This window comes from Microcaecilia unicolor, chromosome 1 (assembly GCF_901765095.1).
Source record: "Microcaecilia unicolor chromosome 1, aMicUni1.1, whole genome shotgun sequence".
In the NCBI taxonomy this organism is placed as follows: domain Eukaryota; kingdom Metazoa; phylum Chordata; class Amphibia; order Gymnophiona; family Siphonopidae; genus Microcaecilia; species Microcaecilia unicolor.
The window spans coordinates 629,114,932-629,135,114 of record NC_044031.1 but is presented as its reverse complement, the minus strand read 5'-3'; the positions used below and the strand labels follow the sequence as shown (position 1 = coordinate 629,135,114).

General features: G+C 45.7%; 1 protein-coding gene across 1 annotated transcript in view; it reads right to left on the bottom strand.

Annotated features, from left to right (window-relative positions):
• The window catches only part of HSF1 (heat shock transcription factor 1), a 379,429-nt gene that overhangs the window by 63,074 nt on the left and 296,172 nt on the right, over positions 1–20,183 (bottom strand). Inside the window, exon 11 of the mRNA XM_030220795.1 lies at positions 4,074–4,160. Within this exon, the coding sequence (XP_030076655.1) occupies positions 4,074–4,160 (87 nt within the window). The remainder of the gene's footprint in view (positions 1–4,073; positions 4,161–20,183) is intronic.

The following is a 20,183-nucleotide window of genomic DNA, read 5'->3' as shown; positions in this document are numbered from 1 at the left end:
CTTTTTTAAACCCTGCCAAGCTAACTTTTTCTGGCAACAAATTCCACAGTTTAATTGCACGCTGAATTATGAAATATTTCTCTGATTTGTCCCCTAGTCCTAGTATTTTTGGAAAGAGCAAACAAGAGATTGTCTACCCGTGCCACTTCACTCAGTACTTTATAGACCTCTCTCTCTCCCCTCAGCCGTCTCTTCTCCAAGCTGAAGAGCCCTAGCTGTGTTAGCCTTTCCTCAAAGGGAAGTCGTCACATCCCCTTCATCTTTTTGTTGCCCTTTTCTGTACCTTTCCTAATTCCACTATATATTTTGAGATGCAGTGACCAAAATTGCACAAAATAGTTGAGTGATACATAGGAACTATGTTCTCAGTTTTGTTTTCATTTCTTTCCAAATAGCTCCTAACATTCTATTTGCTTTCTTAGTCGCTGCTGCACACTGAACAGAGGGTTTCAACTTATCATCATTGTTAACACCTAGATCCTTTTCCTGGGTGGTGGCTCTTAATGTGGACCCTTGTATCACATGGAGGCATATTTTCAAAGCACTTAGCCTTCCAAAGTTCCATAGGTTTCTATGGAACTTTGGAAGGCTAAGTGCTTTGAAAATATGCCTCATAGCTATACTGTGGGTTCCTCTTCCCTACATGCATCACTTTGCAGTTGTGCACATTAAATATCATTTGCCATTTGGATGCTCAGTCACTCTAAGGTCCTCTTGCAATTTTTCACAATCCTCTTATGATTTAACAACTTTTAGGAACTGTCATCACCAAATCTGATCACCTCACTCATTACTCCCGTGACCAGATCACATATAAATATGTTTTAAAAAAAGCAAATACTAATAAACCACATACTCTCACACCTTATTTTTCTAACTCTCTAACATTTGTATACATACATTTTAAAGTGTGTTTTTTGTTATTGCTATCTGCAAGCTGCTTAGCAGTTGACAGGGGTAATTTGCAATCTTTACACTGTCTGCTCTTCCCCTAAAGGCACCAGGCTTACCTTTTCCTCTGTTGCAACCTCTCTATCGGGATGTCCTAAATTTCCTGTTTTCAGGACTTGGAGTCAAAATATGGAACGCTCTACCTAGTCCCGTTAGAACAGAAAACAGCTACCTCAGCTTCAGGAAGAGGCTAAAAACCTCTCTCTTCCCAAAGACTGCTTCATAATAATCCATCATGACTTCTACTTCCTAGTATCATCCATTATTCTTTCCTGTAATGTTTTTAGTCTCATGCATTACACCAATGGTCTCTAAAGTTTCTCATACCTCACACTAACACTATCTGCTTTTGTCTCACCTAGAATGTAAACCGCACTGAACCCTGAAAAGGGGATATTAGCGGTAAACAAGAATTGAATTGATAGCATCCTTCAAAGGCATCTCACTCCAAACCACACTACTGAGCGATTGTCGACTTTCCCCAGGTTCTAGTTTAAAAGCTGTTCTACCTCCTTTTTAAATGTTAGTGCCAGCAGCCTGGTTCCATCCTGGTTAAGGTGGAGCCAATCTATTTGGAACAGGTTCTTCCTTTCTCAGAACGCTGCCCATTTCCTAACAAATCTAGATCCCTCTTTTCCATGCTATCATCTCATCCAAATATGTTGAGACTCTGAAGCTCTTCGTGCATCTTGTGTCCTGAATGTGGAACAGGGAGAACTTTTGAAAATGCTACCCTTGGGTTCTGGATTTCAACTTTCTACTTAAGAGCCTACATTTGGCTCTCAGAACCTCCCTCCTACATTCTCCTATGACACTGGTACCCTCACATGTACCAAAACAGCCAGATCTTTCCCAGAACTGTCTAAAATCTTAGCTAGGTAACACATGAAGACCATCTCTTTCATGCCTGGCAGGCAAGTGACCGAGCGATCCTTGTCTCCACCAGCCATGTAACCATCTATATGCGAAATAACTCTATTTCCAACTAGAACAGCCATTCTGACCCTTCCCCTCCTGGGAAGAAGCCCCCGGGGACACATTTTGGTGCAAGAGGATATTGCATTTGCTGGACTGCATGTCCTGGTTACAAGATCACTTCCCATCATACCAAAACGATGCTCTCCTTTCAGGTGACCCCTCTTTTCCATGGCAGCATAGAGGCAGCAAGGCTGGAGATGGGGACTTCTCTACTATGTCTCTTGAAGCTCTCTTCTTTATACCTGTCTGCAACAGCTCTTCCATGTCTGCTACTCTAGCCTCCAGGGACTAAACTGGTTCCCTGAATGCTAGGAGCTCTTTGCACCGAGTACACACATACGACCTCTCACCAACTAGAAGATAAACATGTCACACACAATGCAAAAACTGGACAGCCCCCATCTTACTAGTGAACTGCTTCCTGCATCAAAGCATTGGTGAGCTGCTTGTTAATTAAGTTTCTAACGGAGCAGGATTATGAAAACTAAAGTCTCTTAAGATTACTAGCTATAGTTATATGCTATACTATTTTACTTTGTTTTAGGAATAGGATTTCAGAAGTACCCTATTTCCTCCCGAGAACTCCAAATCCTGCCTGCTCATTTTAAAACATATACTCCAAACAGTATACCTTCATATCAGGTTAATCTCTGTCCTGTTGGCCTGAGGAACAAGAGTTGGGCAGGACAAATAAATGCAAGACTAATGTAGAGCTGGGCAACACAGGGAGCCATTTCATCTGGTCAGCTTATCTTTTTAAAATTTGTACTTTTATGGCCAACACCACCCGGCTCTGAGGCTTCTATAGATAATGACAGAAGGAAGTAGAGACAGCATCATGTTTTCTTGGTCCCTTCTCTTAAGCCCCTCATGCTTGAATCCAGTTTCTAATGGAACAAGTACTCCAGCCATGGTAACAGCACCTCCACTTTCCTCATCCTGTTCCTATGGCAGCCACATTATTCATTAATTAGCTGACTGAATCACATAGCTATTACAGATACATAGCTGCACAGTTCAAACAGCTGACCTGTGAATGCACATATGCCAGAGGAAAAAGAAAAGCAAGGTGATCTGCTGCATTACAAAATCAGGAACTGGGCATTGGGGGGGGGGGGGGGTAAGAGAGGAGTCATGCGGATGCATGTCACCAGCACCAGGCAGGGAAGGGTAGGAAGGAGAAGAGGCATTTTTTTCATACCTGGAATCAGGTGGAAACTAATGCCTACTTCAGGTATAGATGGGTAATATTGCCACTCTGACCTCAAAGAAGAGAGGCAGGAATGGGGAAAAACAAAATGTGCAAAACAAAAACAAAAACAAAAAAAAGGGTTAAAGATGTCACAAGACACTTTATTAAAAGTTTGAAGTGAGGGATAAGGCAGGTGGGGGAGGTTAAAAAGGCCATGGGGACACACACTAGAAGTGGGAGAGATTCATGGCAAGAGTATTAAGTTAGCTAGGAGCTCTTGCCTGCTCCAAGTGTGTGGTGCATTTGTGTGTAGAGGTGGGGGAAAATCAATCCCCCTTCCCAAAAGCAGCAAGGAGATAAGGATTTTCCTGCTCCCCACCCCCCAAGCCGTTATTGAAGGCAAGATCTACAGATACAGTCCCAGAGAAATAAGGTCTGGCACTCCTGCCTTACAGCAAATCTGTGAAGGTTTAAAAAAAAAAAAAAAAAAGAAATTTAATAACCTGCTTACAATTTTCACACTTGCAACTGTTCATCTCAGCCACTGCTTGTTCACCACTTTATAGTTAGGGCTGAGATGATGTTCCATTAACAATTATAGGTGGCACAGAGATGAGTGATAGGTCACTGACTTCTATGACAGGGAGACAGTCAATTTTTCATTCCCAATTTGTACTCTAGTTTTTGGATTCTCTGTATTTTGAGATATACCACCACCTCTAGCTAACTTTTAGCACTCAGGAGTATTATAACTTGTACAGAACCTGTTCTCTGCGCTGCTCTTGAAAAATTCATTTACAAAATGTTTTCCAAAGGAGCTCCACGGGAGGCTGACTTGAGGCAGAATTTCCCTTCACACTGTATCATGCTCTGCCTTCACACTGTATTATGCTATCCAGTAACAAATAATTCACAATAGCCAGTGAGAGCTGCACATGAAAAAAACTCTAACCCTTGCTGTGATCTGCACTGAAGCGAGGAAGAGGAGGAGCTGGGGAATACACGAGTGACCTCTGACATCTGTGGACTGCGAGCCAAACTGAAAGATATAAACAAGACAAGAATACTAGATAGGAAAAAAGAGCTGGCTCTTATATTAGGATTATTCCTCTTTAAAGCAGTAGAATTAGCAAAATGAGATTTTCAGGCAATTCAAAAATGAACAATTTAAATCCTGAAATGTGATCTCCGTAAAATTAAGATCATGAGGGGAAGAACAGAATAAAACATACAAATGATAATCTGCTTAGTCTGACAAGCATAGCTGCTTTAATAGCATGCAGAGAGCAAACACACAAACTTCTGTATAGCTGACACCTAGCCAAAGGTGCATCAGGTCATATTAGAAGCAATAGGACATCAGCAGTCAGTGGCTCAGTGTCACATTCATGTCAACATGACTTACAAGGTGGAGTCCCCATAGGCAAGGTTTCTTGTCATAAACACTGATGGCAGTGGCATACCAAAATGATCAGGGAGTATCAAGAAGTTTTTTTTTAAAAAGTGTAAAGCTTTGCATCTTAGTCCCTATGAAATTCAGCATGTTTTTTAATTTCTCAATTCATAGCTTACTCTGCACAGAGATGCACAACCCCATCCACAGAATTTCTGTGCCATGCTTCTCAAATCACCTGCCTACATTTATTACCAAAGGCCAAACCAGATGCAAAAAAAATCTGGACATAATATAAATGGAGTTCTGGGAGAAGAATGGCTTTAAAAACCCATTCACTTCATGGAAGATAACAGACCACAACACTCACTCCTTTAATAAAGTCTCTTTTTTTATTTGGTTAAATATGTGTGTGTATTTTTTTAAATTAAAAAATTCTTATATACTTGCTATCAAAATTGTCAACTCTCATACCAGTCTGCTAGTATTTAACAGAATATGAGAAATCCCGAACTGGGTGGAAGCGGACACAAGTAAGATTCATCATGCAAAACATGTCCATCTTAGATATCTGTTTCAAGAAATTCAACATCTAACCTCAATCTCCAACCCCCCAGCTGTAATTTAAACCTTAGGGCAATGGAAGAATTACTGATCATTGCACTCAGTATTTTAAGACTGCTATCAAACCACTCATCGGGTCTGTCATTCCCAGGCAAAATATCAACCAAACCACTTTTATTTATAGCTCACGTCTGAAATACCTCTAGCTTTTTATGGACTTCCTGAACTTGAGACCCAAAAATGGACAGAGAACTGCCGACGAAGTCCCATTACTGAGTACTATAGGAGACTTACTGCTTGAATTGTGCCCCTGCCTGCATAGGGAAAAGTTCTCAGTGCCAGCTGACACACTACTGGGCACCTGGCCTTTTAAAAAGAACCCACAAAATAAAGTGTGCCAAGTGTAGCAGGGCTCAGTGCTGTACTATATTTTGGGTATGATAAGTCCTTAACACATCAGGGTTGAGATAATTTGCCTCAATACCTCTCTCACATGGCCTCAGGCCATACAGCGGGAATGCTAAATGTCAGTCCTCAAGGGCCACAACCCAGTCAGGTTTACAGGATTTCTACAATGAATATGCATACAATGAAGGCAGTGCACGTAAATAGATCTCACATATATTCATTAGGAAAATCTTTAAAATCTAATTGGGTTGTGGCCCTCAAGGACAGACACTGAGCACCCCTGTCATACAATGCAAGTAAGAAGTAGACTAGCAGTCCAACCTCTCCTTCCAGTAAACCGCTCTAGAAATAATCCACGTGTCTTTCTGTCATAACTAGTAAATCTCTCTCTGCTCCATGAACCAGCCAAATTCCTCCTTCTGCAGAGCCCTTCTACCTAGATACTCCCTTTAGCAACAGCTTAGTGGGGTCTGTGCCATCACCAGGGATCATAGGCTCAGGAGACACTCCCCCCCCCCCCCAATCACATCTTATACGTAATACTCCTGTTAACCTGCTCCAGTATATCTCCATGGAAACATATTGGAGTTGCCACTCAATATTTTCTTCTAAAAATTATTAGAGATGGGCTGAAAACTTGCCAATTGTAGCTAGAATTACAAACGTTATCTACACTCTTAAGTCTTTACCAAAGACTGGTTGTTGCAATGAAAGGTTGTCATTAATGCTCATTTTCTAAAATCACATTTAAACCACTTGTGACTGCAATACAATAACTCCCATCCCCAGGGGAATCTCTGGACTACAGGCAAGGCTTCAGTCCATCTCATATGATCACATGATGCTTCTCTGTAAGTGATAAGTCTTCATTTAAGAAAAATTCAGAACTTGGTGCATAGGTTTCAATGCGAAATAGCAGGACCAAGAGTCACTGGCAGAGCTATGTGGATCTCAATATTAGAACAGCAGGGGTGTGTGGCAGTGCAGGTCATCTACTGTAATATTATTTCAAAGGCATTTCTCTCATCTTTCCTCTAGTGGTTGTAAAAACTAAGTTGCTTACCTGTACCAAGTATTTGCTGCAGATAGCAGAATAAAATCATCCACACAAGTGAGTGACATCTGACAGCATCAACACAGAGCACAAAGTTTAGAAAAACCTACAAGGCTTTTCTGGGCATGCACAAGAGTTCCCAGCCACATAAACCCCTTTAGCCCCATACAACAGTGTGAAGTCATTTCTGAAAGGGGAGGCAAGAAATAATGTCCAGTTGATTATCCAGTGTTTACAGAGAACACCCATCACATATTAACACAGTAAATGAGAACAGATAAAGAACAAATTAGCCCATCTAATAGATCCAGCTGAAATTTGTGCATTTTGGATGAGCTCTCACATGCAACCTAATATACACTTCCTTCCTGTATCTTCTACCTGATCTCTCACCCCTTCTATATCTTCTGCAGCAAATAAGGTAAAATTTGTTCATACCTGCTAATTTTCTTTCCTTGAGACCTGCTACACCAATCCAGATGAGTGGTTTGTGTCTCACCATCAGCAGATGGAGGCAGAGAATTCTGAGAATTTCATGTCATCGTCACAGGCATAAATAGTAGTGCAGCCCTGGAACTTGGCAGTATTTATTTATTTATATTTTGCTCACACCTTTTCAGTAGTAGCTCAAGGTGAGCTACATTCAGGTACTCTGGATATTTCTCTGTCCCAGTAGGGCTCACAATCTAACTTTGTACCAGAGGAAATGGAGGGTTAAGTAACTTGCCCAAGATCACAAGAAGCAGCAATGGGATTTGAACTTGCCACCTCTGGATTGCAAGACCGGTGCTCTAACCACTAGGTCACTCCTCCACTATAAATGTGTAATGCAGCTATAAAGGATTATAGCTGCATTACACATAAGCATGATAAGAATTAAACTACAGCAATAACATAATAGGTAAATGCAATGGATGAACTACTATTATGTAGTAGCAGCTATGTAGCAACTACATTATTAAGAAACCTTTTCGAGCAACATCATCAATCAGAACTACAGAGCAATTATGGAGTGAAAATGCAGCTCAAGAGTACTTGAGTCAATTATTATAAAAGGAAAGCAGAATATGAGTACACTCTGGAATGGGAAAACCATCCCAATTAACCCCAGGAACTATGAGGAATGACTAACTAGACCACCAGGACAAAATTTAGGCTCAGTCTTCTAGGTCAGGTTCTAGATTTGCTGTATCTAGCAGGCCTCAAGGAAAGCAAATTAGCAAGTAAGAAAATTTTCATCTTCCTTATCATCCTGCTAGACCAATCCAGATAAGTAGAATGTACCAATGCTACAAAACCCTGGGTGTAATGAAGACCAGAGTCCCCAGTAGAACCCCATACTACAGCATAAACTACCTCCTTGTGAAAGGCCACCAGGAGGAGGGAACTGAACAAAAGAAGAACCGCCATATCCATAGCACTTAAATTTACCTGCTTCATACTAAAAAGTCAGCTCTGCCACAACATCTCCGGAATAGTTTGTTAGTTAACTCAGTGTAACTGATTTGGCGAGATATGGCTAGGTTTTGAGATTTTTACCCTGATTGCTCTGGTTTACTGCCACTGTGGTAATATGGACTTTCTCCCAGGAACTGAGTAGAGAGATGTGATAGCCGTGTTAGTCCACTTTTAAAGGTAATCAATAGAAATAAAAGAAAATAAAACATAGAAAGGAAAATAAGATGATGCCTTTTTTATTGGACTAACTTAATACATTTTTTTATTAGCTTTCGAAGGTAACCCTTCTTCATCAGATTGGAAATAAGCAAATGTTGATAAATAACGGTATATATAAGTGAAACATCAAAGCATTCCAGTGAGTCTCACAGGATGAGGGTGGGGTGGGTAAGGTGAGAGACAGGGAGTGCCAGGTGGATGAGGGACAGGGAGATATGCAAGGCGATAGGAGGGTGACAAAGCAGTAAAATTGTATGGTTTACAATGGGCTAGAAAACCCAGATCTTTGTTAAGTCCTGCCTGGTGGGTGTCAAATATTTAATCATTCTTACTTCAAAGGTCTTACGTTTCTGGACTGTCTTAAAGTTTCCTTTAGTATTCTCACCATAAAATTATTGATACAGTGTTCTGGTTTTGTAAAGTGCTGCCCCACAGAGTTGACATCCTGGTTGGCACTGGCATTTTTCATATGTCTATGTAAATTAAATCTCTTCTTCAGTATCTGGCTTGTTTCTCCAATATAGCACCCTTTGTCACACTTTTTACATCGAATGATATATACCACATTGGAAGATGAGCATGTGAAGGATTGCTTTATGTTGAATACTTTTCCTTTGTGAATGACTGTGGGATCCTCTGAAATGTTTTGGCATAGTTTGCAGCTCGATATATTGCAAGGATGTGTGCCACTCTCTTCCTTTTGAGTTTCTATCAGGAGCTTGCTTCTCACTAGTTTGTGTTTTAAGTTGGGTGGCTGTCAGAAGGCCAGCACTGGTGGGGAAGGGAATACCTCTTTCAGTAGTTCATCCTCCTGGAGTAGTGGCTGTAGATCTTTTATGATTTTTCTCAATTTTTCTAGCTCTGGGTTGTATGTCACTACAAAGGGGATTCTGTCTGTTGCTTTCTTTTCCTTGACAGTAGCAGAGTCACTTTGGGTGTTTTAAGGGAGGAGGCAACATTCTTGGAGATTATTTTGGGGCTGTAGCCTTTTTGTTTCAAGGATTCAGTCAGGATTTTGAGGTGTTAATCTCTGTCCCCTGGGTGAGAGCAGATATGGTGTATCTTGTGGCTTGGCTAGGAATAATGGATTTTTTTTTTGTATGTGACGGGTGGAAGCTGGAGTTGTGGAGGTAACTGCATTTGTCTGTAGGTTTCTTGTATATAGATGTTTGTATATAGCCATTGCTGGTTGAAGCTGTGGTGTCCAAAACATTGACTTTTTCTGGGGAGCAGTCAATTTTGAATTTGACTGTAGGATGGTATGTATTGAAAGAACAGATCTGAAAACCCAGTATATTCAGATTTATTGAGCAGGGCAGTAAACTAACTGAACACATATTAGATGATGATGAATATATTCTACCATTTCAACATTTTTTTCAAGGTGAGATGATGTAGGGGTACATTTTGTGTATCTGCAGTTAAAACACTTTGTATAAGTGTTGAATAGCCTGGCATTATGTAAAAAGGTGGGATCTAAAATTAGAGATGTATTTATTTTAGCGGAGGAAGATTTGACCATTTCTGTACTACATAAACAGATTGTTGAGGACTCTCCAAAAAAGGATTTCTCTCTAGTTACTCTACATTACAGCACCAACTTGGGAATCCCTTCAGAACGTTTGAATATCTCAACGGTTGCAGGACATACCTTGATATATGCATACTGCATCTCTGAGAGTATGTCAATATAGGGTGTTGCTTAGGACTTATGGCCACGACAGGGGTTAAAGGGAAAGGGGCTAAGTGTTGGGTAGCTAAGGCTTGCATGGCCGGGGAGTGAAGCGAATGCTACATACCTGTAGAAGGTATTCTCCGAGGACAGCAGGCTGATTGTTCTCACTGATGGGTGACGTCCACGGCAGCCCCTCCAATCGGAACACTTTCTAGCAAAGTCCTTTGCTAGTCCTAGCGCGCCGATGCGCACCGCGCATGCGCGGCCGTCTTCCCGCCCGAACCGGCTCGTGCCGGCCAGTCTCATATGTAGCAAGACAAAGAGAAGGGAAGACACAACTCCAAAGGGGAGGCGGGCGGGTTTGTGAGAACAATCAGCCTGCTGTCCTCGGAGAATACCTTCTACAGGTATGTAGCATTCGCTTTCTCCGAGGACAAGCAGGCTGCTTGTTCTCACTGATGGGGTATCCCTAGCCCCCAGGCTCACTCAAAACAACAAACATGGTCAATTGGACCTCGCAACGGCGAGGACATAACTGAGATTGACCTAACAATTTTTCCAACTAACTGAGAGTGTAGCCTGGAACAGAAAAAACATGGGCCTAGGGGGGTGGAGTTGGATTCTAAACCCCGAACAGATTCTGAAGCACTGACTGCCCAAACCGACTATCGCGTCGGGTATCCTGCTGCAGGCAGTAATGAGATGTGAATGTGTGGACAGATGACCACGTCGCAGCTTTGCAAATCTCTTCAATAGTGGCTGACTTCAAGTGGGCTACCGACGCTGCCATGGCTCTAACATTATGAGCCGTGACATGACCCACAAGAGCCAGCCCAGCCTGGGCATAAGTGAAGGAAATGCAATCTGCTAGCCAATTGGATATGGTGCATTTTCCTACAGCCACTCCCCTCCTGTTGGGATCAAAAGAAACAAACTATTGGGCGGACTGTCTGTTGGGCTGTGTCCGCTCCAGATAGAAGGCCAATGCTCTCTTGCAGTCCAATGTGTGCAGCTGACGTTCAGCAGGGCAGGAATGAGGACGGGGAAAGAATGTTGGCAAGACAATTGACTGGTTCAGATGGAACTCCGACACAACCTTTGGCAAGAACTTAGGGTGAGTGCGGAGGACTACTCTGTTATGATGAAATTTGGTGTAAGGGGCCTGGGCTACCAGGGCCTGAAGCTCACTGACTCTACCAACTGAAGTAACTGCCACCAAGAAAATGACCTTCCAGGTCAAGTACTTCAGATGGCAGGAGTTCAGTGGCTCAAAAGGAGGTTTCATCAGCTGGGTGAGAACGACATTGAGATCCCATGACACTGTAGGAGGCTTGACAAGGGGCTTTGACAAAAGCAAACCTCTCATGAAGCGAACAACTAAAGGCTGTCCTGAGATCGGCTTACCTTCACACGTAATGGTATGCACTGATTGCACTAAGGTGAACCCTTACAGAGTTGGTCTTGAGACCAGACTCAGACAGGTGCAGAAGGTATTCAAGCAGGGTCTGTGTAGGACAAGAGCGAGGATCTAGGGCCTTGCTGTCACACCAGACGGCAAACCTCCTCCACAGAAAGAAGTAACTCCTCTTAGTGGAGTCTTTCCTGGAAGCAAGCAAGATGCGGGAGACACCCTCTGACAGACCCAAAGAGGCAAAGTCTACGCTCTCAACATCCAGGCCGTGAGAGCCAGGGACCGGAGGCTGGGATGCAGAAGTGCCCCTTCGTCCTGTGTGATGAGGGTCGGAAAACACTCCAATCTCCACGCTTCTTCGGAGGACAACTCCAGAAGAAGAGGGAACCAGATCTGACGCGGCCAAAAAGGAGCAATCAGAATCATGGTGCCTCGGTCTTGCTTGAGTTTCAACAAAGTCTTCCCCACCAGAGGTATGGGAGGATAAGCATACAGCAGACCCTCCCCCCAGTCCAGGAGGAAGGCATCCGATGCCAGTCTGCCGTGGGCCTGAAGCCTGGAACAGAACTGAGGGACCTTGTGGTTGGCTCGAGATGCGAAGAAATCTACCAAGGGGGTGCCCCACACCTGGAAGATCTGCCGCACTACCCGGGAATTGAGCGACCACTCGTGAGGTTGCATAATCCTGCTCAGCCTGTCGGCCAGACTGTTGTTTACGCCTGCCAGATATGTGGCTTGGAGCACCATGCCGTGACGGCGAGCCCAGAGCCACATGCTGACGGCTTCCTGACACAGGGGGCAACCCCTGCTTGTTGACGTAATACATGGCAACCTGGTTGTCTGTCTGAATTTGGATAATTTGGTGGGACAGCCGATCTCTGAAAGCCTTCAGAGCGTTCCAGATCGCTCGTAACTCCAGAAGATTGATCTGCAGATCACGTTCCTGGAGGGACCAGCTTCCTTGGGTTTGAAGCCCATCGACATGAGCTCCCCATCCCAGGAGAGACGCATCCGTGGTCAGCACTTTTTGTGGCTGAGGAATTTGGAAAGGACATCCCAGAGTCAAATTGGACCAAATCGTCCACCAATACAGGGATTTGAGAAAACTCGTGGACAGGTGGATCACGTCTTCTAGATCCCCAGCAGCCTGAAACCACTGGGAAGCTAGGGTCCATTGAGCAGATCTCATGTGAAGGCGGGCCATGGGAGTCACATGAACTGTGGAGGCCATATGGCCCAGCAACCTCAACATCTGCCGAGCTGTGATCTGCTGGGACGCTCGCACCCGCGAGACGAGGGACAACAAGTTGTTGGCTCTCGTCTCTGGGAGACAGGCGCGAGCCGTCCGAGAATCCAGCAGAGCTCCTATGAATTCGAGATTCTGCACTGGGAGAAGATGGGACTTTGGATAATTTATCACAAACCCCAGTAGCTCCAGGAGGCGAATAGTCATCTGCATGGACTGCAGGGCTCCTGCCTCGGATGTGTTCTTCACCAGCCAATCGTCGAGATATGGGAACACGTGAACCCCCAGTCTGCGAAGTGCCGCTGCTACTACAGCCAAGCACTTTGTGAACACTCTGGGCGCAGAGGCGAGCCCAAAGGGTAGCACACAGTACTGGAAGTGACGTGTGCCCAGCTGAAATCGCAGATACTGTCTGTGAGCTGGCAGTATTGGGATGTGCGTGTAGGCGTCCTTCAAGTCCAGAGAGCATAGCCAATCGTTTTGCTGAATCATGGGGAGAAGGGTGCCCAGGGAAAGCATCCTGAACTTTTCTTTGACCAGATATTGTTCAGGGCCCTTAGGTCTAGGATGGGACGCATCCCCCCTGTTTCTTTTCCACAAGGAAGTACCTGGAATAGAATCCCAGCCCTTCTTGCCCGGATGGCACGGGCTCGACCGCATTGGGCGCTGAGAAGGGCGGAGAGTTCCTCTGCAAGTACCTGCTTGTGCTGGAAGCTGTAAGACTGAGCTCCCGATGGACAATTTGGAGGTTTTGAGGCCAAATTGAGGGTGTATCCTTGCCGGACTATTTGGAGAACCCACTGATCGGAGGTTATGAGAGGCCACCTTTGGTGAAAAGCTTTCAACCTCCCTCCGACTGGCAGGTCGCCCGGCACTGACACTTGGATGTCGGCTATGCTCTGCCGGAGCCAGTCAAAAGCTCGTCCCTTGCTTTTGCTGGGGAGCCGAGGGGCCTTGCTGAGGCGCACGCTGCTGACGAGAGCGAGCGCGCTGGGGCTTAGCCTGGGCCGCAGGCTGTCGAGAAGGAGGATTGTACCTACGCTTGCCAGAAGAGTAGGGAACAGTCTTCCTTCCCCCCAAAAATCTTCTACCTGTAGAGGTAGAGGCTGAAGGCTGCCGGCGGGAGAACTTGTCGAATGCGGTGTCCCGCTGGTGGAGCTGCTCTACCACCTGCTCGACTTTTTCTCCAAAAATATTATCCGCACGGCAAGGCGAGTCCGCAATCCGCTGCTGGATTCTATTCTCCAGGTCGGAGGCACGCAGCCATGAGAGTCTGCGCATCACCACACCTTGAGCAGCGGCCCTGGACGCAACATCAAAGGTGTCATACACCCCTCTGGCCAGGAATTTCCTGCACGCCTTCAGCTGCCTGACCACCTCCTGAAATGGCTTGGCTTGCTCAGGGGGGAGCGTGTCCACCAAGCCCGCCAACTGCCGCACATTGTTCCGCATGTGGATGCTCGTGTAGAGCTGGTAGGACTGAATCTTGGCCACGAGCATAGAAGAATGTTAGGCCTTCCTCCCAAAGGAGTCCAAGGTTCTAGAGTCCTTGCCCGGGGGCGCCGAAGCATGTTCTCTAGAACTCTTGGCCTTCTTTAGGGCCAAATCCACAACTCCAGAGTCATGAGGCAACTGAGTGCGCATCAGCTCTGGGTCCCCATGGATCCGGTACTGGGACTCGATCTTCTTGGGAATGTGGGGATTAGTTAATGGTTTGGTCCAGTTCGCCAGCAATGTCTTTTTGAGGACATGATGCATGGGTACTGTGGACGCTTCCTTAGGTGGAGAAGGATAGTCCAGGAGCTCAAACATTTCAGCCCTGGGCTCGTCCTCCACAACCACCGGAAGGGGATGGCCGTAGACATCTCCCGGACAAAGGAAGCGAAAGACAGGCTCTCAGGAGGGGAAAGCTGTCTTTCAGGAGAGGGAGTGGGATCGGAAGGAAGACCCTCAGACTCCTCGTCAGAGAAATATCTGATGTCTTCTTCCTCTTCCCACGAGGCCTCACCATCGGTGTCAGACACAAGTTCACGGACCTGTGTCTGCAACCGTGCCCGGCTCGACTCCGTGGAACCACGGCCACGGTGGGAGCGTCGAGAGGTAGACTCCCTCGCCCGCACCGGCGAACCTCCCTCCGCCGACGGGGAGCCTTCCTGGGAGGCTACCGCAGTCGGTACCGCAAGCGGCACCGATGTCGGAGACCTCACCCCGGACAATGGGCCAGCCGGCACCTCGCTCGACGGTACCGGTGGCGCCAGCACCCCCGGTACCGGAGGGGTAGGGCACAACAGCTCTCCCAGGATCTCTGGGAGAACGGCCCGGAGACTCTCGTTCAGAGCGGCTGTAGAAAAAGGCATGGAAGCCGATGCAGGCGTCGACATCAGAGTCTGTTCCGGGTGTGGAGGCTGTTCCGGGCTGTCCAAAGGGGAGCACATCGACACCTCTTGAACAGAGGGCGAGCAGTCCTCTCGGTGCCGATGCCTACTGGGTGCCGACTCCCTCGGCGACCCAGAGCTCTCGGTGCCGACATGGGAAGGGGACCGGTGATTATGCTTCTTCGACTTCTTGGGACGAAGCATGTCACCGGAGCTTCCCGGCACCGACGAGGAGGACGTAGAATCCAGCCGTTGCTTCCTCGGGGCCGAGACCGAAGGAGGTCGGTCTCGGGGGGGGGGGGGGCTGTACCACAGGAGCCCTCGGAATAGGGGGAGACCCACCCGAAGGCTCACCGCCACCAGCAGGGGAATGGACAGCCCTCACCTGCACTCCAGACGAAGCACCACCGTCCGACGACATCAGCAGCCGAGGAGGTCTCGATACCGACGCCGACGCAGCCTTCCGATGTCGCCCTGATGCAGAGGGCCGATGCCTCGATGCAATCGGGGGCGAAGATGAAGGTCCAGGCGCTGACGACGTCGAAGCAGTCGATACTCCCGGTGCCGATGCCGACGAAAAGCCCGAGAACAAAATGTTCCACTGGGCTAACCTCGCTACCTGAGTCCGCTTTTGTAAAAGGGAACACAGACTACAGGCCTGAGGGCGGTGCCCAGCCCCCAGACACTGAAGACACGACGCATGCCTGTCAGTGAGCGAGATTACCCGGGCGCACTGGGTGCACTTCTTGAAGCCGCTGGAAGACTTCGATGTCATGGGCGGAAAAATCGCGCCGGCGAGATCAAAACTCGAAATGGCGAAAATGGCACCGCAAAAATAGGGGGAAGAAAAACTTCGACCGAGGCCTAAATAGGGCCTACCCCGACGACGAAAGAAAACTTACCGGGGCAAAGACTGGAAGTACGGGAAGGGAGAAAACCATAAAGGTCTCCTTCCGACACCTTTTTTTTTTTTTCTTACAAAGTCGATAAAACGACGCGCGAGGTCAACTTTGGGACGTGAACGGCGAAACACGACCGTACCGAGCGCAGACAAAAGAAGACTGGCCGGCACGAGCCGGTTCGGGCGGGAAGACGGACGTGCATGCGCGGTGCGCATCGGCGCGCGAGGACTATCAAAGGACTTTGCTAGAAAGTGTTCCGATTGGAGGGGCTGCCGTGGACGTCACCCATCAGTGAGAACAAGCAGCCTGCTTGTCCTCGGAGAATGTATATTGCAATGTAGGAGAAAGGAGATTCACTATCCTCTTGGCAAAGACACAATAGACTTCATGAACTTTTACTTATGGAGTTAAAAGAGCTACGTATAACCTTTAAACAACAATCTCATGTTATGGCCATTTAGTCACCATATATTTAGACATTGCACCCAAAAAAAATGCAGTTTCAAGTTTATTAAAAATTTGATATACTGCCCAATTAGAAAGCCTTCTAGGCAGTTTACAAAATTAATATATAACATTTTATATCAAGGAAATAAGAACGTCATTATTTAACAGGACGTAAGAAAATAGAAGCAGAAGTGATTCCAAAGAGGGAAAACTAAAGAGATTCCAAAAAAGCTTTAGATATATATACTCTAGTTTAAAAAAAAAATTTTGCCGGGGTCCAGCTCCTGAAATACAAAAGAGGGATATTCCAACATATTAAGATCCATATGCATCATTAAATAAAGCAAAGATAAACTCCGAGAAGATCAACACCTCTACTGACGAGAAATACTTGAACGACCACCACTGCACGTGGATATTAACCCCCCCTCCCCCCCATGCCTCACATATGGGAGGAGTTTGGGAGCGCATGATTGGAGTATCTCGCCGAATCCTTGGCTCTATGCTATCCGAGACCAAGACTAACCGCCTCACCCATGAGGTTCTGACCACACTCCTGGCAGAAGTGTCTGCCATCTTCAACGCAAGACCTCTGATTCCAGTGTCCTCCGACCCAGAGTCACCTTTGATCCTGACTCCAGCCACACTCCTAACTCAAAAGACGGGTGTGCCTCCAAACCCGCCTGGAGATTTTGATGAGAAGGATCTATGCAGACGGCAGTGGAGACAGGTACAGAGCTTGGTGAACACCTTCTGGAAACGCTGGAGACGAGAGTACCTCCCGACCCTACAGAGCCGCAGCAAGTGGCAAACCAGTAAGGCCAACATCCAGGAAGGCAACATTGTCTTACTCAAGGACAACCAAGCTCAACGCAATGATTGGCCCCTAGCACTAGTGACCAAAGCCATCCCCAATGAAGATGGAAACGTCAGAAAGGTCGAAGTCAGAACAGTGAAACAAGGATCAGCAAAGAAGTTCTGCAGACCCATCACGGAAATGGTGCTCCTCGTGCCGCATGTAGAAGCACAAGCACAGTGAACCATCTTCTACCGGTGAAGACCAAAGACTCAAGAACTCTCTATTTCCTTTGTGTTGTCCAGTGTGTGTTGTTGTCTGTCTCTCGTTTCAGCTCCTGTGTGACGAAGAGAATGATCCTACAGATCCGCAGCAAGTGACAGAATAGTGAGGCCGACGTCCATGAAGGCAACATTGTCTTATTCAAGGACAGCCAGACTCCACGCGATGATTGGTCCCTGGCATCAGTCGTCAAAGCTATCCCCAGCGAAAACGGAAATATCAGAGAGGTTGAAAGCAGAACTGTGAAGCAAGGAACATCGAAGGATTCTCCAGAGTCATCACTGAAATTGTGCGCCTTGTGCCGCACGAAGAGGCACAAGCCCCGAGAGCCATCATCTACTCAGGAAAACTGGTTTTCCTGAGTAGATGATGGCTCTCGGGGCTTGTGCCTCTTCGTGCGGCACAAGGCGCACAATTTCAGTGATGACTCTGGAGAATCCTTCGATGTTCCTTGCTTCACAGTTCTGCTTTCAACCTCTCTGATATTTCCGTTTTCGCTGGGGATAGCTTTGACGACTGATGCCAGGGACCAATCATCGCGTGGAGTCTGGCTGTCCTTGAATAAGACAATGTTGCCTTCATGGACGTCGGCCTCACTATTCTGTCACTTGCTGCGGATCTGTAGGATCATTCTCTTCGTCACACAGGAGCTGAAACGAGAGACAGACAACAACACACACTGGACAACACAAAGGAAATAGAGAGTTCTTGAGTCTTTGGTCTTCACCGGTAGAAGATGGTTCACTGTGCTCTTTCTCTCCTTTATGTTTAGGGTTGTTGTTGCCTGTCTCTCATTTCAGGTCCCAAGTGATGGAAGAAGACAACCCCACAGCTGACAGACAACCTGAATACAGACAATGGACTTTGCATGCTATTAGTTTGATAACGTGCGATAATAATAATAGTGGTATCTCCTTTTTTTTTTTAATTGCATTTTTCATATTTGTACAACTCCAAAATAGAGAAGATTGAAAAAAAAAAATCACATTATTACAGTAATTTTAAATTATGTCATGTACAGACATTAAATGAAATAAGTTAACAACACTTTCGTCCATAAGGTTTGGAAATAGTATCCAAGATGTAAGAAATTATTATCATCAAATACATATTTGAGGAAACAAGAAAATAATAGTTTACTGCTTCCTGGCAATTCCTTTCAAGCCTATCTTAACAGTGCATGTCAGTTACCCTACTATTACATAATAGTGGTATCTCCGATACCAGACGGGGAGTGTTCTGTCCCATGACAGCCTGGCACTAGTTATAGTGGGACCCTAAAATGTGTTAATGCCTTCACTGCTATTCTTACTCCTAAAGATCTTGACTGCTGCAGTCTTCACTGCTAAGATATATGTGTGTGAGCAATGCATTGTGTGTAATGTAGTTCACAGACAATGCAACCCCACTTGCCTGTCTGTATAAAATCTGTTACTACTGGTTGTGATACTGCTTAGATCACTCCTCTGTCTCAGCCAAGCTTGGCTTCTTTGTTTACGTGCCAGCACTTCCTGGCCATTCTTACTATCTCTGTCCTGAGAGGTCAGCCAGGTATGACCTTTTCCTCCAATCAGGGGCTGCCCCCTAGAGCCACCCTTGCCACTCGAGGGCAGGCTTTGTCCCTATTGGCCTTTCTACTCCTTCTCTGAGTCTGTATGAGCTTCTGGCTCCGCCCCCCCCCCCCCCATGAGGAGGACAGTATCCATTTTGCTCCAGGACAAAGCAATGATCCTGTTGTAGCTCTGGAAAAGCACTAGTCTTTTCACCCTGAAAATACCCTCCTAAAAGAGGGTACTGCACTCACAAACACCTAACTCCAAGCTGCCTCTATCTGTGGAACTACTTTTCTTATCTCTGCAACGAGCTGATCCTGGTTAAACTTCTACATTCTCTCCACTGATACAGCTCACAAAACTACAGGGTTCCTTTGTGCTTATGAACATCTAATTGTGAGTAATCATCTATGTTATTCAATAAAGGAACTTCAGAAAAGAACAAGAGATTTAGGTGTGTTGATGTGCTAGGGGTTTATACTTCAAGATATTGAGACTTATAGCTAAATAACTCTTAAGAAACAGCTATACAAGTCTCGAGAGACTTGACACGAAAACACACTAAAAGACTGAAAACAACTACAAAGAAAATACAAATACACAATCAGACAAACTAAAAGGACATATTACAAAACCAAAATAGGACCAAATTACAAGGATACACACAAACTCTTCTCACTCGTAAACAGTCTACTAAACACTACTGTGGTCACCTCTGACAACACAGAGACCCCATCAGCAACTGATCTTGCAAATTACTTCAAGGAAAAAATTACAAAGCTTCAACTCATGATACCCAGCAAAAAAAGCAAATTACACAAATATCCTTGAATGCATGGACCCAAAACCTGGAGAACACCCAGCAGATCGATCATGGACCAACTTCGACACACTTTCATCAAAAGAAATCTCACGCTGGCTGGGAAAATACGCCAAATCACAATGTAAATTAGACATCTGCCCTAGCAGTCTAATAAGATCAGCACCCAAACAATTCAAAATAGACATCACGAATCACATAAATCATAGACTTCAAAATTGACTTTTCCCCACGGACAAAGGAAATATCCTACTTACACCACTACTGAAAGATGCTAAAAAAAAAACACAATAGACCTAAGCAACTATCGACCAGTAGCATCTATCCCCCTCATAACCAAACTCATGGAAGGCATAGTAACAAAACAACTTAACGAATACTTAAATAACCACTCAATTCTTCACGAGTCTCTATCAGGATTTCGGTCAAATCACAGTACCGAAACTGTGCTAGTGTCTG